Here is a 27,631-nt window from a genome sequence, read left to right on the forward strand (position 1 = left end):
TTATTTCTCCTCCTCTGCTTCCATGTAACACAGACAGATGTGCTCCTATGAGAGCAGCACCAGTGAGCTGCCACTGCAGTGCTAAAACAGAGACTGCACCTGAAAACTGCCTGCAAGGAAACAGAAGAAGAAGTAGTCATGCTTCCTCTTATGCTAGCAGCTTCCTGTGTTGTTTAGGGGGAAATTTATTTCCTCAGTCTGGTTTCAAAACTAAATGTGATCTGAAGGTGTAAAAAAGGCCAATAGAATCAAAGAAGTGTCTGTGCATCAACTAAACTGTATATTAAGGCAAAAATCTTTTCCTTATTGAATGGTTTTTGTCCTTATCTTGCTTGAACTCAGTTATCAGCCTACAGCGAGACTAATGAATGGTGGAAGAGTTGATCGTGGATGCACCGATCTATTAATAGGAAAAGCTGACAATAAGGTATAATGCTAAATTACAAATAATAAAAAAGAATAAAATAGCTTCAGTACAAATACCTTAATAAAAAAACCTCAACACGTGAGTTTAGGCATCATAAAAATGGATATTAATTTCGAGACTTAATATAACATTAAAAACGTATCAAATTAGTGCTTTTTTTATTGATTTGATTAACTTGACTGAGAATCAGATGGGAAAGTGTATCATCTAAATCTAAAAATATGGGAAATTAACATATATACACTAATAAATTAAATATAATTTATCGACTGATACCAATAAATGAATTAAATCTTATATCAGTTAATAACTGAGATGGCAGCAATACGTTGTGCATAACTAAAATGAATTAATGTAATTATTAATACATTTAGATGAAAAAATCAGTGGAGATTTATCATCATAAGCTTTTCTAATGAGTGTATTAATAACCTGAATTAAAGAAGTGCTATAAGTATTGACATACAGTACACTCACATAAAGCCATATATAATATACAAAATCTAAACTTTTGTCACAAAATGTGGCTATATAATTATTTGTTTAAAGTTCAATAAAGAAGTATGCCCAGCTTTATTTGCATACATACAGTCTACTCACACGGGAAATATATATTATAGCATACCTCAGCTGCTTGATTGCTTGTATCGCTGCAAATTGTCAACTATATTATCGTAAAGGCACGAAAACATTATGATTTTTTTTTTAAATGACATTTTTGTGTAAAGCTGCTTAGAAACAATCATGTGTATTGTAGAAAGAGCAATGCAAATAAAACTATTTGATCTAGATGTGATGATGCATATGAAAGATTTTTCCCTTTGTAAATGTTTTTTAAAATGAGAAACAAAATCTTGATGATTCGTCTTCACATTTTTGTGAAAGATGCAGTTTCTCCAAGAGACAGACTCGTCTTGTATACAAATTTCCTGCTTGTGAAAATTTCCTGTGTTTGCCATTAATATTTAAGAAAACACATATAAATAAATCTCGTCACAGAGGAAAATTTTTTTTTTTAACACATAGCTTCATGGCCAGAAAAATAGTTGTCATAGCAGGAAAATGGAGCCACAACTAGCAGGTGGCATACATCTCATTTTGACCACTTGTGGCTTTATTATAACACACAGAACTGTAAGTGCTGGTCAAGCACTGCAGTAAAAGCTTGTCTGAATGTAATGCTAAGACATGTACAGTGGTGAAACTGGATCCATACCTTCCACTGGTACAGTCACAGACACGCAGCCAGCTGGGGACCACAGATAAACTTTGGTGTTTCCGGTGCAGAGAGCCAGTCGAGGTCTGTGTGGGTCCCAGACGAAGCAGCGCACAGGAGCCGTCTGCTCCAGGACGGCCAGCAGACTGAGTGTCTGCATGTCCCACACCACAGCCTCTGAGGCATGTTATCTGACAGACGTTAGACACAGTATCAGTGGAAACCAATAACAACACACGAGCCTATGAGCCTCAGCTGTCAGGACTTCTGAATAAGAAGAACAATGCAAGGGACTTTCCTAGGAAGCACGGACACCAAATGGCTCTGAAAACACTGGCAGAATATAACGCTTCTCGTAATGGCTACTGCTGCCAACTGGAAAAAAAGGCATGGAGATAGAGCTGAACTACACAGCTAGGCCGAGTTGTTCTCACAGTCACTGAAAACATCTCTGTGCATTATAAAATTGTGATTTCTGGGGCTGGAAAGTAATGAAAATTAACTTAAGTCAAAAACCATTTGGTTTAGTTTTTTTCAGGCACCAGTGAATTTCAGTTCTGCAAAATTAAAATCAGTGCATCTTAAATAGACAATGGCATTTGCATATTTAAACAGCATTTAAAAAAAAAACTTTAAATACAAAACAATACAATGATAATGCATTAGTGTTTCACCCATCTAGTGTCTTGTCTGAATATAAATGTTTGCAGTTACTCTCGTCTCTAAAATATTTCACTAGCTAGAAACTGCTCTTTGTGAGCTATGAAATATAGAAATCTAAAATCTAGTACAGTAAGTTCACATTCAGGATTCATGACTGCCTCACCATTCTTTGTAGCAAGGTAGTGATTATCAGCACTGAAAGCAAGAGCGGAGACCGATTTTCGGGTTGGCTCGGAAAATGTTACCATTTTCACAATCTAACTGGACTAAAGCTTACAGGTTATGTGCATTAATGCTAAACCCTGATTCACACACTTTTGTAGCATTTCATTTTTTACCTTGAAATCCACTTACACGTGCTTTTAGAAATGCCACGAATAAAATTTTAGTGGAACTATTTCTTTTTTTTTCCTCATTTTGATTTTGGGTTAAATGTAGCCTGGACATGTTTTCATGGAATTTTAACATAGCCCCCCAAAAAAGGGATTTTTTTGTATTGTACCATTAAAATGTCTAAATGCACATTAAGTTTTTCAGTCCGATTTTCATGAGAGCACCTGGAAATTTGGTTTGGTGCTCACACTGCACATAGCATGACCCATAAAATATAACTATAAAAAAATAAAATGATTAATAATAGACATAATAGTATTAATGCCCTTTATTCGTTTAGTTTTTGAATAAAATAATAAACAAAATAGTGTGACAGTATTTATTATTATATTTTAAAATAAAAAGGTAAAAATATTTAAAAAAAAAGTTTAAATATTAAAAAGATAAAAAATATTTTTTTTATAGTGCACAAAAAAAATAAAACTAATATTTAAATTACATTTAAAATTAAATTAAATTAAATTCATGCATTTAGCAGACGCTTTTATCCAAAGCGACTTACAGTGCATTCAGGCTATCAATTTTTACCTATCATTATATTATATATTTACACATTCATTTCTTTTATTTCTTTATTTTCAAACCTAAAATCAGCAAGCTTTTATTCTGTTGAGTTGCCATCAAGAAATTATAGACCTATGCATATCTGGTTTTGAAGCAAGTCCGTGAATGATCACCAACAGTTATTTAGTTTTGCTCTGAAACTGACAGTGCATAAATTATTTAAATTCGAATAAAAATATTTTACAGTATTATAGTTTTTCAATCTAAAATGGTGATTGTGTACGAACAGCTGTCAACCAGCGCATTTCTTATTTCACCTCTTACTTGCATCTCTGTCTATATGTAATTTGACTTGATAACCTTGGCATATAAACAAGTTGCTGAACTGGTGTTGATCTGTCAACTAATATGTGCTCAAATGTTAATGCGCTTAAGTTCATGATGCATAACAAGAAGTTTTTTTTTTTTCCCAGCTTAGTTTCAGTAAATCTGGTCTTCTTTCCTAGAACCACTTTCTGTGTAGTTTAAAGGGTAAGTTCACCCCAGAATGAAATTTGTCCATCATCTACTTACCCCCGTAGCATCCTAAGTGTGTGTGACTTTCTTCTTTCAGAATAATCCAATCGGCATTATATTAAAAATTGTGCTTGCTCTTCCAATCCATTCAATGGGGGTAAGCGGGTGTTTGTTGTCAACAGTTCAGAAGACGTGAAATAAAGTGCACACATCTGTAATAAAACATCCCTCACATGGGTGAATAAAGGCCCCCTGTAGCAAATCCATGCGTTTTTGCAAGATAAATATAAATGAATCAATGAACAATGCATCGAGGGTGACTAGGAGATGGACGAATTTTCATTTTTGGGTGAACTAACCCTTTTATAGACACCCTCCTCACAATTATAAACAGTTTACCTACCAAGAAATGAATCCTATCAAGAAGTGTGAAACTCACACTTGCTCTGTGTGCTAAATAGTGAATTATCCACTGTCAGCTGATGAATAGAAAGATCCTCACTGCCCACAACAGGTTTTTTCCCTACTTCCTTAAATACCACCTAGAAAAGAAAAAAAAACTGCATCAGATTATTCAACTCGCAAAAAGGCAATGACTTTCTTATTTTTAATATTTTCATAATGGTCTAGTTTGTGCAACCCAGGCTCATTGAAAAAACGCTTCTGTAGTAGTGCTGTCAATCGGTTTAAAAAAATCTGAATCAATCCCACCTAACTTTACATTTTTTAAATTAACTTTTATATTGCAATATTTTAATTCAATCTTCAAATTAATGTAGAAGCACAAAGAACAGTATATTTGTAATATTTGTTTAGAAGCATCTTTTTTCATGACTGAAGGCGAGTGTCACTGCTGATGTCTCTATGAAATAGTTTTACCCCTAATATTTAACCACTGACTAGCCATTCAACATTACAGTAGTATTGAGAGCTATCAATTTTAACTTTTATAAGACTTTTAAAAATAACATTTTTCGAATTTAAATGAATTTAAAACAATCTTCGCATAAACCCATTATAACAAACGTCATATTCAGCTACCTGTGCCCTTCAGCAAATAGGAAATATACAGAAATAGAAGTTATCAAACACTAAATTGTAATTTAAATAAAGATTCATCCTTAAAGCTACACAAGTGATTGATTTCTTTGTGTTCTGATTAACAGGCATCACAGCAGCTTTTATAAGGTTATTTCAGCTGCTATTACTTTAAAAGCTGCCGCTGCTGAACATGGCGCAGATCTGACACGCATCAATTTTTTTCTTAACTCTTTAACTCTTTACCTGACTTCAGGTCTCAAAAGTGTCTACTGATGAGGTGATGAGTTCTTCTACTGAATCTCCCTCATCACCTGTAGCTTTTCCGTACTCGTGTGACTTGCGCCTGGGGTAAGGGTAAAGTTGAAGTGCGCTTCTGAAAATCTCCCGTTTGATGTGTTCGTAAATTACTTTATGTGTCCAAATAAACACAATTCATGTCAAGAGAAAAAAAAAGAGACAGAAGCAGCAGTTGTGAGTGGGGTGGCCAACCCCGGCTCCGCCCCTGTGTTAATTACATTAAATATTTTTAATGCCATACTGAAAAAAATAAATAATTGCCTGCGTTAACATGCTAATTTTGCCAGCACTATTCTGTGCTGCACTATATAGTGACATTTATGCAAAATGATAGTACGTTGCTTCTGGCACATTTTTTTTTACATGGAGACTGGCATTAAAAGTTTGTTTTTTGTTTTATCTAGCAATGTTTTATTACATCGTCATACATATTATGGCAGTCTGGAAATGAAGTTTCCTGAGAATGGCCCTAAAAGGTTAATGCTCTATCATGTTTTACAATACATACCTAAAGGCTCTCCACCGCAAGTGTAATGCTGTATCAAGTTTACTACGTCAGAAAAGCCATACATATGGAGCTGGTTATGTGATGCAAACTTTAAAATGAATTAGTTTTGAGGTTAATAGTCTCTATTAATGGATAATCTGCCAGTTTAATCATAATTTCTGTGAAAAGGAATAAAAATTGTTGTTCATTTAACTGCAGAAATTGTATGTATAGGAATGTTTGTGCACTTTTGGCACATTTTTCCAATGAGCCTGTTTAGATTTAGAAAGATGTCTGGAAAACGAATCATCCCTGTATAATTTGGCTGATATAGTAATTTGTACGTCACGCCATTCGGACGTTCACAAAAAGGCATGTAACTGAAATAATTAAAGGCCGCTACTATGTTTAAGTATCTTAAAAATGCTCATAGCCAACCAAAGACATCAGTCTACATGCAGAGACAAACCAACAGTTTAAAAAAAAAGAGTGTATATTCAACAAATACAGTGATAAACTAGTGGATTTTGTTATACCAGTGCAGATTAAAGTAAAGGTAAGAGTTTTCTCCTCCAGACACCTACAGCTTTGGTGTTCATGATGGTGGCCGGATGCTCGAATTGTGTGATTTTTCTTCCAGGTGATATGATTCAGGATCCGAACCAGATGGAAAGCCTATTAAAACTCTCTTTTAAACAGATTCTATTATATAAAACAGATATGTTTCTTGAAGAGATTTCCTACCTTCTCATCGTAGCTTGCCAATGTCCAGGAACTGGCCGCTGGGACTCCAATGGATAGACTTTATGCCTAGAGACCACTCATAAGCACTGTAGGAAGACAACAGAGGGCCGTCCAGCGAATATAATAGAATTTTATACTGAAGAAAGAAACAGGGTTAATCTGATTAGTTAATACTTCGTAATTTTAATGTGTGATGGAAATGTTTAATGTAATGTCCTCAGAAGGAGTCAGAATAAAGGTATGTTCTATATACAATGTTCAGAGAAGTGCAGACTAATGATGCTCAGATCAAAGACTATAACAATAAGATATATATAAATCTTTCAGTTCAGGAGGCTCTCTTGGTTGTTGTGATCACGGAGCTCCCGACCAGGATTAAAACTTTATTCCTATGAAGAGTAATTTGGGAGTCGTGCGCGAGAGAGAGCCTATGGAATCACCAATAATCGAAAAAATATACTTTCAAACATACTGATAAACTAAGGTTAAATATAGAAATACTTTGTTTAAAACAGCTAGTTCATTTATAGTCGGGCACAACTGTCATATCGCGCGTCCTGTGGCAAATCTGCCGCATCTGTGCACGGAAGTTATCAGTCTAAATGTTCTGCAAAATCAGTCAACGGTGAAAATCGACAGTAGCTTTCATTTAAAATGCGGTGCTGAAGTGAAATAGCTGGGCAGTTTGATAGCCGATTATAACAGGCCTCACAATAAAAATAGTAATTATAATTATTATAATTGAATACATTAATATGAGAATATCGTCTTGACTATCGACAGAGACATCTACTATCATCGATATCTCTGACTATCGTCGATACACGATACTATCGTCTATCAGCACAACCATAACCAGCATACAGCTGACAAGGACGGTGAGGGAGAATAGATGCTAAAGATCTCTGTGCTCAGGTGTGATTGAGCTAGTGATAGTAGTTTCTTGACGGGATGCACTCACCATACTTGGGGAGGGGAATTACCTCGAAGTATTGGAATTGCATTAAAAGTATTCAAGAAGGGTATTACCCGAGATACTGTTGTATTATATTTGGGATGGGAATTACCCTGAGGGTACTGTAGTACTGTATTATAGGGGTGCGCGATAAATATCGTGCGATAATTAATGCGCATCTCGTCAGTAAAGCCGATTATCTAATCAGCGGTAAATTCCATGAGGTGTGTGATTTCACATAGAGCAAGCTGTTACTTCACGGAGCCGTTGTTAACTGACTAGCTGCACAAATCCACATTCATTATCAGCGTTTATTTGCGCAGCTAGTCAGTTAACAACGGCTCCGTGAAGTAACAGCTTGCTCTATGTGAAATCACACACCTCATGGAATTTACCGCTGATGAGATGCGCATTAATTATCGCAAGATATTTATCGCGCACCCCTACTGTATTATATTATACTGATAACTGGAGGTTATTCAGATTGTGAGTGGAGATGTCAGATTAGTAGAATTTCCACAACAGATGATCAGACAGGGCACCTTACCTCAAGACAGCTGTCCCACACTGAAAGCACACAGCCGTTAGGAGACCACTCCAGCCCAGCCAGATCTTGAGTCTCGCTTTCGAAATGCTACAGACAAAATGCAAGTTCACTTATAAATGCCAGCCAAGGTTTCCTGCATCAAAAATGACTTATTAATTCTTCATGAACATTTTCCACTCTCTCCGATCAAAAACTTGCACCCAAAATCTAAAGAAGTTGTGATTTTCCGTAAAAGAACATAATTCTGAGACATGTATATTTTAATATTAATAATTCTTATTATATTTTTGTAACAAATGTTAACCTTTTAATAATATTTGTTAGTTTTACTGTATTGTTTATTGTTATTCATTGTTCATTTTAAAGGTACAATTTGTAAGATTTTTGCAGTAAAATATCCAAAAACCACTAGGCTAGTGTTATATATTTTGTCCAGCTGATTACTGACAACATCTCTAATGTTTTCAACTACTTGTAAATTATGAGAAAATCCCCATCTAAACAGTGACACGGTGCATTGCAGTCGCCTGTCAGTGACGTTAGTCACCCTTTGTTACCGCCTTTACTGACGTAGAAACCACGTGACAACAGTGTCGCATAGTCTGATCGCGTCTTTGCATTGACTTTGAATGTAATCTACTCGCGCAAATCGTTGAACTCGCGTTAAATCCATGATTTATCTTTCCGTCTGATTGATGACCGTCAGCGGTTGGGTAGAAGACAACAAATCCCATCCTTCCACGCTCCTCCTTAGCGTCATCAAACCACACGATTGTTATTGTTTTGGTAGTGCGCCCTCTAGTGGCAGGTCCTACAACCTGTACCTTTAACTAATGAAGTTAATTAATGTTGACAAATGAAACCTTATTTTTAAGTATCACCAGATGTTTAATTCAAGTGTCTGTCATCTGAAGTAATACAATGGTATTTTGCCACTTTTACTGATGAAGACAACAGACATTTTTGTGGAACATACTATCTTTGATAGCTGCACTCATTCGGAGAAGATGCCAGGCATCACACACAAACACACTGATGCAGTCTTTACACTCCCGTCTCTCAGCCAGAGCCATATAACAGCCGTCTGCAGTGAAGTCCATAAGCGTACTGCTGATATCGCAGTCACACTGACATCTACTGACGTGGATGGAGCATCTCACTAAAGCAAGTTGTTAGTTATCTGTACTGCACATAATTATATCATTTGATAGCTGATTCAAAATTTGGGGTCAAGATTATTTTATAGAAATTAATACTTTTATTCAGCAAGGACGAATTAAATTGATCAAAAGTGACACTAAATACTTTAATAACCTTATAAACAGTTTCTATTTTAAAACAAATTATTTTCTTTTGAATTTTCTATTCATGAAAAAAACCTATTTTTGATCAACAAAATAATAAAAATGAAAAAACTTCCGAAAAGTAGTATACCAGTGTTATTTGTAGTATTAGTATCAGATGTACTATTATAGTTTTTATTAGTATTTTGAAATTATTTTGTATATTTTCCATTTCCATTGCGTTTTAGCTTAAGGTTTAATAATTTTGTCATTTTTGTCATTTTAATTAGTTATTGTTTTTTTTCTAAAAGGCTATACTTTTTATTATTTTATTTTATTTTATTTTTTATTTTTTGAGTACATCATGAAAATGAGTTATGTCGAATATCTGAATCCACACAGTGGCAGTAATGCGTGAAATGAATTTAATGTCTTCTGCAGTGTAAGTTCACTTCATGCTGACAGGTGGTTATGAGGACTATGTGCTATTTCCCTGCTGTCTGTGAGAGCTCATGCCTGGCTAGACATCCAGGGACGAGACTTACATTACAGATAAATACCCACATGATTCATGTTTCTGTGACCCTGTCCGTACATCTCCTCTCCTACAAACATTTACAAAACTAGTTAAACCACCGGCTCACATACACTCACTCACCTTTCTGGCAGGCTTTAGGATACTTGATGTAGGATACATATTTTGTGCACCGGGACCAGACAGTGACTCTCAACTGTGAGGACAAAGACACATTTTTTTTTTTATTGAAATATCTATTTAATTTAACTATACAAATCCAATTCGCGCCTTCAGGCCATCAACAGTGAAAATTATTATTTATCTTTTTGTTTTGACTAGCAGAAGTTCTGAATGGCCACTAAAAAAAAATAACTAAAATTTTAGTAGCTAAAATTTCTGGTCAGTGAAAAAGTAACATTTGAAACCCTGAATACGAACATAACTCCATGTTGTTTCAAAGCTTTTTGTGGAAGTGGCTCTTATGAGTCAAAGAAGACATGTTAAAATATTTCATCAGACAACTAAAACATCGAGTCAAATGCATTGTGGGGAAACATTATTATACCTAGTGTAAACACTAATGAGAATGTGCCCTACATCAAGTACATGAGCAGTACTGAGTAAATATTTGCTTTTACAGTTGTTTATGAATGACTGCTGTTCTAGTCTATATTTTCAAGTCATCATTGGACTGTAAAATGCTAAATTAAGATTTCTTGACCTTAAGCCAAGAGTACGATGTTCTTACATGTACACAAGGCAGTAGAACAGACCAGTTATTGTGGCTACAAACTCAAGTAAATGTGCTTCTCGTGTTAACACCTACTCAGTATTCAATAAACTGGTCTGCCTTTATGAACAACACGGCTCGCAAAGTTTGCTGAGGCCAACACATACAGTATTAGATGTCTAATATGTGCTTGCCACCTATATATTGTTCAGCTGACATCCTCTAGGTGGCACACTAGAGTAGCAAGCTGACTTGAATGGCCTGTGAATCCAGTTTTGTCTAATTTTCTACTATTTCAAACACATTGCCCTTAGACACCCTTGATAAGCAGCTGTATAAATGACCATTCATAAATACTGGATGTGCTGTCATTAAAGCGGAGTGTTTACGGTTCATGTCTGGAAGCCTGTAACAGAGATATCAGATGGAAGACGACAGACAAAGAGCAAGAATTCCAGACAGACAGACACTTCATTCCGAGAGCACGGTGAACATACACACACACACACACACACACACACACACAGCTGTCAAGCATCTCAACACCTGTCAGTAATTCTTGGAATCAAGTTCAGGCGACAGACGACTCTGGTGACTCTCAGCCCAAGTGTAATCCAGACAGACAGAAAGAGAGATGGAGAGAGAGTGGCATTGAGATTTCATAATACACTACAGTTGAACAATTATGTGTTTGTTTTTCACATTAATGGTGGCACTTTAGTTTGGGGACCAATTCTCGCTATTAACTAGGACTTTAACAATAAACTCATAATTTGCTGTATATTAATAGTTAGTAAGGTTAGTTTAGGTATGGGGTTGGGTTTATGAATAAGATCATGCAGAAAAATGCATTCATGTGAATTCTAAGTACTGATAAACAGCCAATATGCTAGAAATATGCAGGCTTATAAACAACTAGTTCGCAGTGACATTTAAAAGAAAGGGTTACTGAATCAATACTTTTCTACAGAAAGGATGCATTCAATTGATCAAAGCAGACTGTAAAGACTTTTAGATGGTTACAAACAATTTTTTTTTAAATGCTGTTCTTTTAAACTCTATTCATCAAACAATCAATAAAAAGATGCATAAGTTTCCACAAAAATATGAGATATCAATTTTCTACATTCATAATAAGACATCAGATATCAGCATATTAGAGTGATTTCTGAAGGATCCTGTGACACTGAAGACTGGAGGAATGATGCTGGAAATTCATCTTTGATCACAGGAATAAATTACAATAGAAAATAGTTTTTAATTGTAATAATATTTCACAATATGTAACTTTTATTTATTTATTCATTTTGGTTATATTTATTATTCTATTATTCTTTATGTCTTTATGCTGTAATCACTGGGTTATTTTGAATTGGCTACACTTTCAGTATTATTTGGACATCTTTTTCAATATTTTGTTTGTACTGTACTATTGTTTCCCTTATTGTAACTCAGGTTTGTTGAAGATTATGCCTTTCCAGAAAATTAAATAAGTTTATATATATATATATATATATATATATATATATATATATATATATACAGTGTTGGGAAGGTTACTTTGGAAATGTAATAGGTTACAGATTACAAGTTACCCTGTTAAAAATGTAATAGTAGTGTAACTTTTTCAATTACTTTATTAAAGTAATGTAACTTATTACTTTTGAGTAATTTTTGATTACTTTTCTAAATTTGTGAACATTAAAGAATAATAAATAAAAGCATATACATCAACTCAAATACAGTTATCTAATAAGCATGTGACGTATTCTGTGTAATAAACTCCTGAAACATTGGTGTTTTTTTAAACTGCTGTCTCTGTATATGATGATAGTTTTCTCAAAATAAGTAAAATGCACATTAAGTGACACAAAGCAGTTCTAGAAATTATGTTTATGTGCTCGTGTACTCCTATATTGAGACAGCAGAGGTTGAAAACACTGCGAGCTTCAGTAGGCCTATGTGTAGTAAATGAAACCATGTCTTTGCCATTAATTTACAGGAGGGGCGGACTGGGAAAAAAATTCAGACTGGAAAATTCAAACTCATACAAACAAATTCATGGACAAAACTATTTTTTGTATGGACCTGACATAAAAAAAGGTTTAAATCTTTAATTTGGGGACATGCAAAATAATTAAAAGTTCTCTCCTGAACTGCACCTTCACTTCCATTTTTCTCTTCAGTCTCTTTATTTTGCCCTGTTATCCCTCTCTCTCATGACTTTAATACTCAAGATTGAACAAAACTATACTTTACAATACAATACTCTACAATACTACAATATCTTTATAGAAAAATCCTAATACTGTACACGAGTCATGTTTTTCCCTTACAAAAATTAACCTTGCTTTTATTAGCCTATATAAAAGTAAAATAACCTTGTTTTGTTTTTGTTTTTTTGCAAATGGATTTGTATTTATTTTTAAATAAATACATTTGTAAAATAATTTTACATTTTTGGTTATCACAGTTAAACAATAGTAACCATTTTCTTGGATTTATAGTTAAATATTAAAATGTTAATTTTCATAAGGGTTGTGTTGTTGTCTGTCGTTGTCAGGAACACAACTGGACACAGATGCAGGTTACAGTGCGAGACCAATTTATTCAAAAAGTCAAAAGAAAAGCTCCCTCCAACGAACAAAAACAGGCCGGGAAATGAGGAAAAAGGTCCAACAAAAATAAGAGACTTCAATGTCCTTGCAAAAATGCCCGGCAGGGGGAGCCCAACGGCGCGGCCGCGTAGAGAGCGGTGAGGGGAGGAAGCCACGAGAGAGCCAGTGACGGAGCAAACAAAACTCTTCAGAAGTATGCCGGTGCCCGGTCTAGGAAATGAGGGAGGGGAAAAATAGAAAAACAAAACAAAACCAGTAGCAGCAAACAATGGCACGACAGAACAAGGCTTGACAGGATCAGACAGAAAGACTACACCGGGACTATTGACGAACAACGATCTGGCACCGATAGGCGCGACAGACGAGAATAAATAGAGCAAGAGATGAACAGACATTGAATTCAGGTGAGCGGAGTCAAACAATTAGAAGCGGAAACAGTAGTGATGAGGGGGAGGGAGGAACGCCACAGATAGGTGCAAGACGAACGATCAAAACCAAAACAAAACACCATGTGCACACGAGCTGCAGACATATACAGAAACACACGCACACACCGAAGAACGGGGTGATCAGACAGCGGACATGACAGTACCCCCCCTCCGACGGACGCCACCAGGCGCCGCAGGAAGGGGCTCACCTCGTCGCCGGTAGGAGTCCTCGACCAGTGTCCGATCCAAGATGTCCCGGGCCGGAACCCAGCTCCTCTCCTCTGGGCCATAGCCCTCCCAGTCCACAAGATATTGAAAGCCCCGACCCCTACGTCGGACATCTAGCAACTTCCGCACCGTATAGACCGGGGAGCCATCCACTAGACGGGGGGGAGGGGGGGTTGGGGCAGAAGGAACAAGAGGGGAATGGAACACAGGTTAAACCCTGGAAACATGGAAAACAGGGTGCACCCGACCAAGCGTGGTAGGGAGCTTGAGCTGTACCGCCGCCGGACTCAGGACCTTGGTGATCCGGTATGGGCCAATGAACCTGGGTGCCAACTTGCATGAGGCTACCCTGAGAGGCAGGTCCTTGGTGGAGAGCCATACCCGTTGACCACACACATAGCGGGGAGCAGGAGTCCGGTGACGGTCGGCCGCTGCTTTAGTCCGCCTACTAGCCTGGGCCAAGGCCGCCTTAGCCCTCTTCCAGGTGCGTCGACACCGTCGGACGAAGGCCAAAGCAGACGGGACCGCAGCTTCGGGTTCCTGTGTGGGAAACAAGGGAGGTTGATAACCGACAGAACACTGGAATGGGGACATACCTGTGGCAGAAGCTGGAAGGGAGTTATGGGCGTATTCTACCCAGGATAGCTGTTGACACCAGGAGCTGGGATTTTGGGATGCCAGGCAGCGAAGAGTACATTCCAAATCCTGGTTTGCCCGCTCAGACTGCCCGTTGGTCTGGGGATGGAATCCTGAAGACAGACTCGTAGAGGCCCCGATCTGCCGACAGAACTCCCTCCAAAACCGAGAGACAAACTGGGGACCCCTATCAGAGACCACGTTGACCGGAAGACCATGAATCCGGAACACGTGATCAACCATCACCTGAGCAGTCTCTTTGGCTGAGGGGAGCTTGGGAAGGGGAATGAAATGGGCCGCCTTAGAGAAACGGTCCACCACCGTAAGAATGACGGTGTTACCCTTAGATTCCGGAAGGCCAGTGACAAAATCAAGGGCCAAATGTGACCAGGGGCGAGAAGGGATGGGCAACGGGTGGAGCAGACCAACGGGAGGCGCATTGGAAGTCTTGTTCTGAGCGCACACCGAGCAGGCAGCCACGAACTGCCTGACATCCTTGGCCATGGATGGCCACCAGAATCGCTGGCGGATGGCAGCCAGCGACCTCCGGACTCCTGGATGACAAACCAGCCTGGACGAGTGACCCCATTGGATGACTTCAGAACGCAACTTGGTGGGAACAAACAGATTACCCGCTGGACCCCCCTTCGGCACAGGCCCCTTAATTAGGGCCTCCTCTACTCGTCTCTCGATGTCCCAAGAGAGGGATGCCACCACCACCCCCTTGGGCAAGATGGTGTCTGCTGACTCCTCCCTCCCAGGAGCCTCGAAGAGACGAGAAAGAGCATCGGGCTTAACATTTTTGGACCCGGGCCTGTAAGACAGCGTGAAATTGAACCGGCCGAAGAAGAGGGCCCAGCGAGCCTGTCGGGAGCTCAGCCTCCTGGCCGAACGGATATACTCGAGGTTTTTGTGATCCGTCCAGACCAGGAAGGGCCGAGCTGCGCCCTCCAACCAGTGACGCCACTCCCCCAAAGCCAGCCTGACCGCCAACAACTCCCGATTACCTATGTCGTAATTCCGTTCTGGGGGACTCAGGCGGTGGGAGAGGAAGGCACAGGGATGCACCTTTCCGTCCTCGTGCGACCGCTGAGATAGGACCGCGCCCACTCCGACATCGGAGGCATCCACCTCAACAATGAATTGACGTTCAGGGTCTGGAATAGACAAGACAGGAGCAGAGATAAAACGGGACTTTAATTTATCAATGGCCTCCTGTGCCCCAGTATTCCACTTGAACGGTACCTTGGGAGAGGTGAGTGCCGTTAAAGGTGCAGCAATCTGACCAAAGTTCCGGATGAACCGCCGATAGAAGTTGGCAAACCCCAGGAACCGCTGCATAGCTTTACGAGAGTCAGGAGCTGGCCACTCGGCAACGGCCCTTACCTTACAGGGGTCCGCTTTGATCTCCCCCGCGGAAACAACGAACCCCAGGAACGGAACCGACTGGGCATGGAAGACGCACTTCTCCGCCTTAACATAGAGCTGGTTCTCCAGCAGCCGTTGTAACACCTGGCGAACATGCTGAGTGTGTACCTGCAGAGATGGGGAAAATATCAAGATATCATCAAGATACACGAAGACAAAGCGATTCACCATGTCTCTCAACACGTCGTTAACCAGGGCCTGGAAGACAGCTGGGGCATTGGTCAGACCAAATGGTAGGACCCGGTACTCAAAGTGTCCCGTGGGTGTGTTGAAAGCTGTCTTCCACTCATCCCCCTCACGTATGCGGATTAGGTGATAGGCATTCCGAAGGTCTAGCTTGGTGAAGACCTTGGCTCCCTGCAATAGCTCAAAGGCAGACGACATAAGAGGCAAGGGGTACCTGTTTTTAATAGTGATGTCATTCAGGCCTCGATAATCTATACAAGGACGCAAGGAGCCGTCCTTCTTCTTGACAAAGAAGAACCCAGCACCTGCAGGAGATGAAGAGGGTCGGATGAGACCGGCTTTGAGGGATTCATTAATATATTTGTCCATGGCCTCTCTTTCAGGACCTGAAAGGGAAAACAAGTGACCCTTGGGCGGAGAAGTGCCTGGGAGGAGCTCAATGGCACAATCATAAGGGCGATGTGGAGGTAAGGAGGTGGCCCGGGACTTACTAAACACCTGGCACAGGTCGTGGTACTCCACCGGGACCCCCTTCAAATCAGCAGCCTCCACCTGCAAGACAGGACACACAGACACAGGGAAAGAGGCAGCACCCAAACAAGACGCAAGACAAAACTTACTCCAAGACAAGAGTTGCTGGACCAATCCACGTGAGGGCCATGTTGCACCAACCACGGGTGCCCCAGAACTATGGGAGCACTCGGGGATTCAAGAAGGTACAGCGTGGTCACCTCACGGTGATTGCCCGAGACTATAAGATTGACAGGAGGAGTAGCATAGGAGACAGTGGTGATCAAAGTGCCATTCAATGAACGGGCAGGAATAGGTTCGGAAAGAGGAATTGCAGGAATTCCCCAGCGGCTGGCTAGAGAGAGGTCCATAAAGTTGCCCTCAGCTCCCGAGTCAACCAGTGCAGTACAGGAGTTAAGGACATCACCAAACTGAATGGAGACAGGAAGGAGAGTGCGAGAGGAGGGGGGGTGCAATAAAGGGGTAGCGCTCACCAGGATCCCCCTCTTTACTGGTGAGCCTTGACTTTTAGCGGACAGCCTGCTGCGAAGTGACCTGATTTGCCGCAATACAGACATAGCCCTAGGGCGAGGCATGGCTGCTTCTGTTGAGGAGTGAGCCGAAGGCGCCCCACCTGCATGGGCTCAGGCTCAGTGGTTTCTGTGGGGGAAACAGATGACGACTCCTCAGTCCTCCAGGGTGCACGAACTGCCAGGCGTTGACGACGGCGGCGAAGGCGACCCTCGATCCGCAACGCCATGTTAACAAGATCGTCAAAATCACGTGGCAGGTCCTGAGTGGCCAGCAAATCCTGGATGTCATCCTCTAGCCCAGCACGAAACATAGCTCGACAGGCCTCCTCATTCCAATCGCAGGTAGCTGCCAGAGTCTTGAAATGAATTGCATAGTCTGTTACGGAGCGACCCGCCTGACGGAGCCGTGCTAGCTGGTCAGCCGCTTCCTGACCTCTGGCAGAGCGGTCGAATAGCCTCTCCATCTCCTGGCGGAAATCTTTAAAAGAAGCACAACACGGAGCTTTAGTCTCCCAGACAGAGGTTCCCCAGTCTCTAGCCTTGCCGGTTAGAAGAGTCAATACAAAAGCCACTTTGGACATCTCAAGTGCGTATATGCGTGGCTGCAAGGCAAACACCACAGAACACTGGGACAAGAAGGCCCGGCAGGAATTGGGGTCCCCATCATAGGGTGGTGGGTTATTGCATCGGGGCTCAGGCTCATGGCAAGGAAGATGGTGAACGGCACCACCCTGAGCAGCCTCTCGTTGCAGTTCTTGGATGCGGTTGGTCAGCTCAGCCACTTGGTTGGCTAGAAACTCCACCTCCCTTGTGGTGTTCGTCAGTCTGGCTTCGTGCTGGCCCAAAAGAACACCCTGCTGGGTGACTGCGGTTCTGACAGGATCTGCACCTGCTGTGTCCATCTTGGCCAGATCGTTCTGTCAGGAACACAACTGGACACAGATGCAGGTTACAGTGCGAGACCAATTTATTCAAAAAGTCAAAAGAAAAGCTCCCTCCAACGAACAAAAACAGGCCGGGAAATGAGGAAAAAGGTCCAACAAAAATAAGAGACTTCAATGTCCTTGCAAAAATGCCCGGCAGGGGGCGCCCAACGGCGCGGCCGTGTAGAAACGGTGAGGGGAGGAAGCCACGAGAGAGCCAGTGACGGAGCAAACAAAACTCTTCAGAAGTATGCCGGTGCCCGGTCTAGGAAATGAGGGAGGGGAAAAATAGAAAAACAAAACAAAACCAGTAGCAGCAAACAATGGCACGACAGAACAAGGCTTGACAGGATCAGACAGAAAGACTACACCGGGACTATTGACGAACAACGATCTGGCACCGATAGGCGTGACAGACGAGAATAAATAGAGCAAGAGATGAACAGACATTGAATTCAGGTGAGCGGAGTCAAACAATTCGAAGCGGAAACAGTAGTGATGAGGGGGAGGGAGGAACGCCACAGATAGGTGCAAGACGAACGATCAAAACCAAAACAAAACACCATGTGCACACAAGCTGCAGACATATACAGAAACACACGCACACACCGAAGAACGGGGTGATCAGACAGCGGACATGACAGTCGTAGCTCCCCCTAAACCTATAAAAAAATCTGAATTTTTTTCAGATAAATTCCTACTGTAACATTACAACAGATAATAATGGTGTCCTTTATATAGTATTTTGAGTGATGACTGATGAGCAACGTGCTGCTGCTTGATTAAATAAATAAAAAAACAAAGACAAAAAAACATCTTTACAGATGAAACTGACCTGAAACCCTTAACAGTAGTTCTGCTTCTCTGCTCCAGCAGTCCACTCTATTCTCTCTCTCTCTCTCTCTCTCTCTCTCTCTCTCTCTCTCTCTCTCGCATTGATTACTCTGAGTCTGATCCAAACCGTTTGGTGGAGGCGCGGAGAACGCGCGAGTCATGACTAACACTTCACATTAGAGATTTAATTCTCAAATGGCGGATTCGCAAATGATCGCTTTAGTACATTCCGCAGGCAATTATACAATAATGATATTATATAGTGGGGCAAAATCGGCTGCCAGGCCACCGGGAATTGTCCCGGTTCTCCTGGTGTCCAGTCCGCGCCTGATTTCCACAGACACGCAGAACGTGCAAGTCATATAGGCTATTGCATTTTTGGGGCTTAATATTCACAGACAATAGTCGATGTCATGTTTTGATTCAAGTGTACTGACCTACTTTTGATTTAGTCATCCAAAATGTGGCATATTCCGTCCGCGTTAGGCATTTCTTTTTTATGACTGGATTCTACAAACCAGACTGTGTTTCCGCATCCCGGAAATTATTAGGGCGGTATGTCTCAGAATAGTCAGTGCAATTTGGGAAATAAATCAGTTAAATCTGTATGTGGATGTGTGTAAATATTCAAATGTAATCTCCTTTGTAATCGTTAAAAATTTCATAAGTAACTAATTTAATTACTCATTTTTTCTTAGTAACTGTAACTAATTACAATTACAATAATTTTGTAATTAAATTACGTAACGCCGTTACATGTAACTTGTTACTCCCCAACACTGTATATATATATATATATATATATATATATATACACACACACACAAAGGTATTTAAAAAAATTAAAATGTATGTAATATATATATATATATATATATATATATATATATATATTTTATACCTTTTTGTCTGTATATTAAATCAAATAAATGCAAAAAAATGTATTACAAAATTCGTATAGACCCCACAGGTAGTGTTCATTCAATATTACATGTACTGTCATTTTTCATTCATCTAGATAAAACAGAAAACACCATAATTTTGCACATAGTACTATTATTACTGTATTTTGTTATTTTTGTACTTTATGTCTCACGTTTTGTGTATTATTTATTTATTTTATTTATTTATTTTCCACAATTTCACACACTGCATTTGTTACTACATGTTGGGAGTAGCATATTACAAGAGTGACAAGTTACAAATTATATATAGCAGCCAAGGACTACTACTATAGTACACACCACGGTTCAGAGTAACCTACCCAACAACTGATCAGGAAAAACAATAGTGATCTATTGTAAACAAAAATGGACTCCCAAGAAGCAATAGCTTATAAATAGGGGTCCATTCCACCACCAGCACCACCCCACCCACCTCGCAAGGATTATGTGAGCGGTCCAACCTTAGATGCCAGGACAACCATTCTTTAAATTGTGGGTATTTAGAGTACAGTTACCTTAAGCAGACAAAATTGACAGTCCCGATACCTTTGTACCTCAATTTGAAATGATCCATGTACCAAGAGAAAGGGGTTTAACTCACAGCCGCAAATCCCTCAGGTTTATATCTCTCCAGTAGTTGTTGCTTTAGTTTCTTTTTAAATATAGATAATGAAGCAGATTGTTTTAAATTAGTATCCATCTCATTCCATAATTGTGGACCACTGTATCATACACTAAACCTAGCACTTGTTAAGTACCAACATTTTAGGAGCAGCTTATGTCTAGTGTAGTGTGTGAGAAGATGTATATAATGGAATGAGCTCACACAATCTAATGTTTAACCTGTTGACAACATTGTACATTGTCCATGCATTGGGATAAAAGTTACATTCAGGAAGCTTTAGAGGGTTGTGCCGATGGACGATATCATCGTCCATCGTGATGGCTGACTGACATCACGATGGAGAGACACCATCGTGATGCCACGCCCCCGCCCTGCTGCGAGTCGAGACCATAGACTGTAAAAAATACACACACTAATCCTAGTCTCTTCTATAGACTATAGTTAATCTAAAATCTTTGCAGGAATTGCTCTGTAAATTAAATTGAGAATATTACTAATGCATATATGCTATTTTAAATACTCACTGTAGTCTATGCCAGAGACGTGACGTGTGTTAGTATGTGAAAATATGGTGTGAGACATTTGATCTTGACATTGTTAGAATCTTGTCTTTTTTTACATGTTAAACACTGTACATTTATTTTTAATTTTGTACAAGAAAACAGGCCTTATTAATTAATTATTAGTATCCTATTGTAGTGTCTCGGGAGATCGTGCTCATTGTTAAATGTGTGGCTTTACCGCACTGAAGCGGCAGTTTAAACCCAGAATTCAGCGAACGTCAATTAACTTTTGTCTGGTTAATAAATACCTTTAAAGACAATTTTCCTTGGCCATGATGTCAAATCAACTGAAAGAATGAAGATAATTCAGATAACACAAATTTATTAAAACACAGAAGAACAACAAAGAACAAGAAAACGGGAACAACACTCAGACCGAAACGCGGGATTTACATACATAGACCATGATTAAATTTCGATGTTTCTGGCCAGAAATACCAACATGCTCACTTTGTCTGGTTTTAATAAGCTGCGAATTGGAGTAACTACACTTCCCGCTGTGCTGAAGACCCGCTCTGATGGAGTACTGGTAGCACATATGCACAGATATTTCCGTGCTAATCTGGCCATGAACGGAAACCTTATTTCGTTAGTTTTCCACCAAGTCAGTGGGTCCTCTTCCCCATCGATGGCCATTTCCTGCAGATAAATGGTCATTTCTGACTCGACCTTTTGCTCATCAGTGAGCGTGGCTGCAGCTGCTGTGGCTGCTCTCTTCGCAAGAAGGCTGCCTAAAGACCACTTTTTTTTCTTAGGCACGGTGGCGACGCCGGCATCTGGTTCCTCTCCATCTTCTCCAGCATGTGAGGGACCTGGTGTTGGCCTTGGCAGCGACAGATCAATCTCTTTCACAATCTCTTCCACTATTTCAGATTTTGTAGAATGAAGTTCAGGAGGTTTCATATGGTCCCCTCGGTACCTCGGGTCAAGCAGTGTTGCTTTACGCATCATCCTCTGGGTGGTGTCATCACCATATCTGCCTTCCATCTGCTCCAGGATGACACGCTTCAGGTCGGCTGTCAGTTTAGAATCATCACCTGACTCTTCCAGCACACCTTCTAAATGGGCCAACATGGGCAGCAGTGAGGACACCGTTACGTAATTTTCTCCAGAGAGAATGTCTGTGAAGTCCACTACTGGCTTCAGCGCGTTGTTCACAGATTCCAGAACACTTATGTCTTGCCATGTCAGCTGGGGGAGTGGGCGGCGGCTTTTGTCTTGGGCAAACACACGTTTGATGGCTTGCTCCTGCTCCAGCATTCTCTCCACCATTTGCTGTTTTGAGCCCCATCGTGTTGCACAGTCCTGTCAGTAAAGACGCAGTAAATAATAAAATACATATTAAATAATTTAAACAATAATATATATATATTTTTTTTTACATTTTTTTTTTAAATAATTTTTTAATAATTTGTTCGTTGTTAGATAACGGTTTTAAAAATTACCGTGATCAGTGAGTGCTCAGGGAGTTTCATTTCCACTTGTGCTTTCTGCAGTTCACGTCGCCTTAGCCAGCTGTGCGAAAACGCAGTGTTGACTGCCCGGCAAACCCCGAAAGCTCGGTCTGTGCTAGCCCTCTGTTGCGCAAGCGAGTTGTTTATGGCCAGGTTCAAGTTGTGCACAAAGCAACTTAACCATGGCCATTTCAACTGCCGGATGGCTGCAACAATATTCGCCCCATTGTCGGTAGTTATACAGGCAATTTGTTTCTCCTGTAGTTTCCAGTCATTAATTGCCTCGCGCAGTGCATCTTCCAAATTATCTGTTGTATGGCTTTCGGGCATGAAACAAGTTTGTAAGCATTTGGACCGCAGTGTCCACTCTTTATTTACATAATGCACTGTCACTGACATGTAGGGCATCATATTGCAGCTGGACCACATGTCCGTTGTCAGGGCCAAATATTCTACATCACCCAGCTCTTTCGTGATGTTACTTCTAACCTCGTTGAAAAGGTTTGGGATAGCCGTCTTTGAGAAATATTTCCGACCTGGCAGCTCATACTGTTTATCAAAGGTATGCAGCATGGCCTTGAACGACGGCTTCTCCACTGTATTGAACGAAACCATTTCTTTGGCCAGGAAGCGAGTTACCGCATCTGTCAACTGCCTCCATCTGTCACTGTCGGTTTTATATTTAGTGCCTTTTGCAAAAGCCCCAGTTATCGTCTGCTGGCCCTGGATAGCTTTTTTGTTAGGTCCAGCACGTGCAGGCAAGGTGGCATATTCTGCTGGATGGCGAACACGCAAGTGGTCATGAAGATTGGTCGTCTGCCCATCTTTTGCGCGGATCACACATGAGCAGATCTTGCACACAGCTTGAGTCAGGTCCCTTGGCTGCCCACTCTCATCAGGTCTAAATCCAAAAAATTGCCATATAGGCGAAGTAGTACCCTTTTTAGCAACCAATACCAACGCCATTGTATCAACTCTTTAAGTGGAAGGACGCTACTTTTTTCCCACACGTGCAACCTATTGGAAAGCCCGGATGACGAAATTATAGTTTTTAAGAAGAAAAAAAATATGTAAAAAGATATATTAAAAATATATTAAAAAGTGCACAACTCTTCTTAAGTGTAAGGACGCTACTTTTTTTCCCCCTTACGTGCAACCTATTGGAAATCGCGGATGAGTCATTAATTGGGAAATAAAATAAATAAAGTAATAAATTAAAATAACGAATACTAATTATATAATAACGAAAAATTAAAAATACCCCCCCCCCCCGACGATATCATCGTCCATCCCGATGTTTTACTGTAAACATCGTCAACTGCCAATTTAAGGGACATCGCCCAACCCTATTAGTAGGCCATGTCTATAGAAGAGAGCATTTGTGTGAGAGTTACGTGTGGACCATGAAATAGCTCTTACGGCTTTCTTTTATAATATCAAGAGTTGCTCAATATAAGTAGGGTAAGTGTTATTCTAAATAATATTACAATAAATCAGATGAGGCTCAAACAGAGTCCTATACAGTGAGAAGAGCACGTCTAATTGGAGCACATGTCTCACTTTAAAGAACAACCCCACAATTTTAGATAGTTTTTTAACCAGCTCATTAATATGTTCCTTAAAGTTTATGAATTGATCTATATGTATTCCAAGAAATTTTATTGCGTCCACTCTAGCTCTACCATCTATGTTTAAATTAATGTCACAATCACTGAATTTATGACTACTTGAGCGAAAAACAATGTAAAAGGTTTTACTAATGTTTAGCGATAGTTTATTACATTTAAACCAGGTATCTATTTCTGTTAGTCTGTCATTTAAGAGTTTTTCAAGATGATTCAAGTATTTGTGGGATAAAAACAGATTTGTGTCATCAGCAAAGAGTATTTTATGAACATCACAGGGAACAATGTACAAAATCGTTAATATAAACATTGAACAAAAGTGGCCCCAAAATAGATCCCTGGGGAACCCCAGATAGTATATTTTCCAATCCAGAATCAATACCATTTAAGGTCACATACTGCCGTCTTCCATAAACATAGTCACAGAACCACTGAAGACCCACACCCCTGACCCCGTAATGCGACAGTTTTCCAAGTAAGATTTGAAAATCAATCGTGTCGAATGCTTTTGAAAGGTCGAGAAAGACCCCAATACCGATTCCTTTTATTTCAAAATCTAAAAATGGGTCAGCAGTCCGGCTCTCTCTCGCTTGCTTCCGACTCTCCTGGCGTTTTATACTCTCTCCACGGCAATTACTAGAACAAGAAACAGGTGATGATAATTTTTGCCCAAGCCACTCACTTACCGCTCGTCTCCTGATTCTCTCTCCCGCTGCAGACGTCGCTAAACCACGCCCCCCCGCCACATACCCCCCCCATCCGACTCAGGCCGGGGAGCCATCCGGCCTGCAGCCCCCCCCCCCCCCATTTCTGGAGAGGAAGTCGGCCACCGCCATCTGAACACCCGGCCTGTGGATCACCTTGAACTTAAAAGGCTGAAGAGCTAGATACCAACGAGTGATCCGCGCGTTGGTATCCTTCATGCGGTGGAGCCACTGCAGCGGAGCGTGGTCGGAACAGAGGGTGAACTCCCGTCCCAGGAGATAATAGCGGAGGGTGAGGACGGCGTATCTGATGGCAAGGCACTCTTTCTCGATGGTGCTGTACTTAGCCTCTCTCTTCGAGAGCTTCCGGCTAATGTACCGCACCGGCCGTTCCTCCCCCTCTATCTCCTGGGACAGGACTGCCCCCAGCCCCCTGTCCGACGCGTCTGTCTGCAACAGAAAAGGGAGAGAAAAATCAGGAGAGTGTAACAACGGCCCACCACATAGAGCCGCCTTGACCTGGGTAAAGGCCTGCTGACACGGCTCCGTCCACTGGACCGTATCTGGAACCTCCTTTTTAGTAAGGTCAGTCAAAGGACTGTTGAGGTCCGAATAATTAGGAATAAACCGTCTATAATATCCCGCCAGCCCCAAGAACTGCCTTACCTCCTTTTTGGTCTTGGGATGTTGGCAGGTCGCAACGGCGACCTACAACGGCTTGTATTGTAGAAATATTTGATTGGGTTGGCACAACAGTGTCAGGGATGACTGAGGATATATTACTACGGCCAAGTATCTCATTCAACACCTTCCAAGATTTCTTCTGATCCCCCGAGGCAGTTTTGAGACGATCAGAGAAGTAGCTCGCTTTGCTGTCTCGTATTAAGCTAGTTAATTTATTCTTATACTGTGTATATAAGGTTTTATTATTACTATTTGGATTCTTCTTGTATTTTTTGTAGAGTTTATCCTTCTTCTGGATAGAATTTAGAATTCCTTTGGTGATCCATGGATGAGTTTCCTTTTTATGTTTGATTATCCTTTCTGGAATAGTCATGTTGATAGCATCGATTATTACATCAATTAAGAAACTATAAGCATTATTGGGATCTATGGCATTGTATATTTCATCCCAGCTTTTACTTTGAAGGTGTTGAATTAGATTTGCAAGTGTTTTATTATTAAGAACTTTTGCCTTCCTATTAGTACATGGATCAATGTTAGAAAATATTACACCCGATTTACAACCAGTATTTGGCAAATTTGTTATAATATTGTCAATTGTAGACATACTTCTCTCTGTAACATATGTGTGTTTATCAATAGTAGGATAGAATGATGAGGAGTAGAGGGTATTTAAAAAATCAGTTCCTTTTATATCTTTTTTTTTTTTTTAGAAATGTCAATATTAAAGTCACCCATAATAATACTTTTTGTTCATCTGGTATATACTGAAAAGGAGATTATCAAAGTTGTTTTGTAAATGTTTCATAGTCAGAGTTTGGTGGTCGATATATTACTCCAATGATTAGATACATGCACCACTCGCCATTTTAACTTCTAGGAATAATGAATCAGTGTGGTCATCATCAACTCTCAAATCATGACGCTCCTACCCAGAATAATGACAGTTTACATACAAGCATACCCCTCCTTCAATTCGACCCTGCCTATTAACACAATACAATGAGTATCCATCTATTTTATAAATATCTAAAAGGGTTTGCTCACTCATCCATGTTTCACTACAACCGATGATATCAAAACTTTTTCCTGTGCTAGCAAGATCATCATGATGCTTTTTAAGACATCTAATATTTAGATGCATTACTGAAAAGGAAAAGTCATTATGTTGTTTCAGATCTTCAGGGTTGTAATAATCACAGCTTGTATTAGTAGAGAGTTGGACTCAGTCCTGTCTATGGACCATCTGTTTTCTCAGGTCTTTATTTATGGTCAGCAGCAACAGCTGCCCCGGTGCACAGCTGACTCCTCCTACCACCGTACTTACACTGAACTCAGGACTCCAGCGGGACGAGACCAGACCAATTGAACCCTCGTCTATCTTACAGTACCAGTCCGGCTGCTCTAGAGACCACACCTGAGAGAGCGAATACACAGAAACACCAAGTGCCTTCAGAAACAAACACATCTGAATCCTGCCGAATGGCTCAACATGAAAGACTGTGGCTGGCTTCCCTGGCAAAGGTAAGCTGATTTGGGGTGTAAATTGAATTAGGAGATGTTATGTAATTGTTGAAGAAGGGACAAGTAGAGATGTGACACTTCAGATCATGTGTCTTGTTGGGAAGAAGTATGATGTGACTTTTCTAACTTTTTTAAGACGTAATGGGTAAAATGCAATGTGCAGCTTGTCATACTTGCACTAGTCCTCTTCTGTACATGGCACAGAGGATGAAGAGGGAGTCGGAGGACCAGTCCATGTGCATCACCTGGTCCAGGCATGTGTACAGGTGCACGATCTGAAGGCTGCTGAAATCATGGAGCACCAGGCGGATCTACAGGCACAAATCAAATGTGGTAATTAAAAAGAAAGAGCAAGAGCTGTCTAATAGTACGCAATTCTAGTCAAAATTTGATTTGTCAACACGAAGATGCTAATGGCTGCAAGAAAAACATCTTACCAAATATTTCCCATCTGGAGAAACTCTGCACAGTTGATTGGACTGCTTCAAGACCTCTGACAAACTCATGCTACAGGAACAAACTGTAAATAATGTTAGGTTGTGTGTCAAACCTAGAATTTAAGACAAAATAAACTCTTTAAAGTACTTTTCGAGAATGTAAAATCCTGTAATAACTTTTAATAACAGCACGAATATTACACAATTATTCGGTTTTACAAACAACTAAATGAATCCATAAATTATCTTCTGTCGGCTCCATGTCAGTTTGTTTATTTATTTATTTTTTTAGTTAAATCGAAAGGATACACATCTAACCTTAATGTCTGCGTTAACGGAAGACTCTCTGTATGCGTTTGAACAGTTTACCTTCCTGAGTTTACCTTTCTCACTTGGTCCGAAGAGTTTTTTGGTCTATTATTGAGAC

General features: G+C 40.4%; 1 protein-coding gene and 1 pseudogene across 1 annotated transcript; both read right to left on the bottom strand.

Annotated features, from left to right (window-relative positions):
• On the bottom strand, positions 1-27,476 carry LOC132114735 (WD repeat-containing protein WRAP73-like; annotated as a pseudogene).
• LOC132115080 (E3 SUMO-protein ligase ZBED1-like) lies at positions 21,082-22,554 on the bottom strand. The gene is made up of 2 exons (XM_059523480.1): positions 22,222-22,554; positions 21,082-22,081 (listed from the first exon to the last, which is right to left on the bottom strand). The coding sequence occupies exons 1-2, from the start codon at positions 22,249-22,251 to the stop codon at positions 21,185-21,187; spliced, it is 927 nt and encodes a 308-aa protein (XP_059379463.1). The 5' UTR covers positions 22,252-22,554; the 3' UTR covers positions 21,082-21,184.
• Positions 27,477-27,631: the final 155 nt, after the last annotated feature.

The sequence above is a fragment of the Carassius carassius genome, chromosome 34, assembly GCF_963082965.1.
Source record: "Carassius carassius chromosome 34, fCarCar2.1, whole genome shotgun sequence".
Classification (NCBI taxonomy): Eukaryota; Metazoa; Chordata; class Actinopteri; order Cypriniformes; family Cyprinidae; genus Carassius; species Carassius carassius.

Bases quoted from the DNA above. Each gene is read 5' to 3' on its own strand.
- LOC132115080 (XM_059523480.1), bottom strand. From the start codon at position 22,251: ATGAAACTCCCTGAGCACTCACTGATCACG. The intron at 22,082-22,221 runs GTAATTTTTAAA...CTTTACTGACAG, and splicing joins CTGAGCACTCACTGATCACG to GACTGTGCAACACGATGGGG.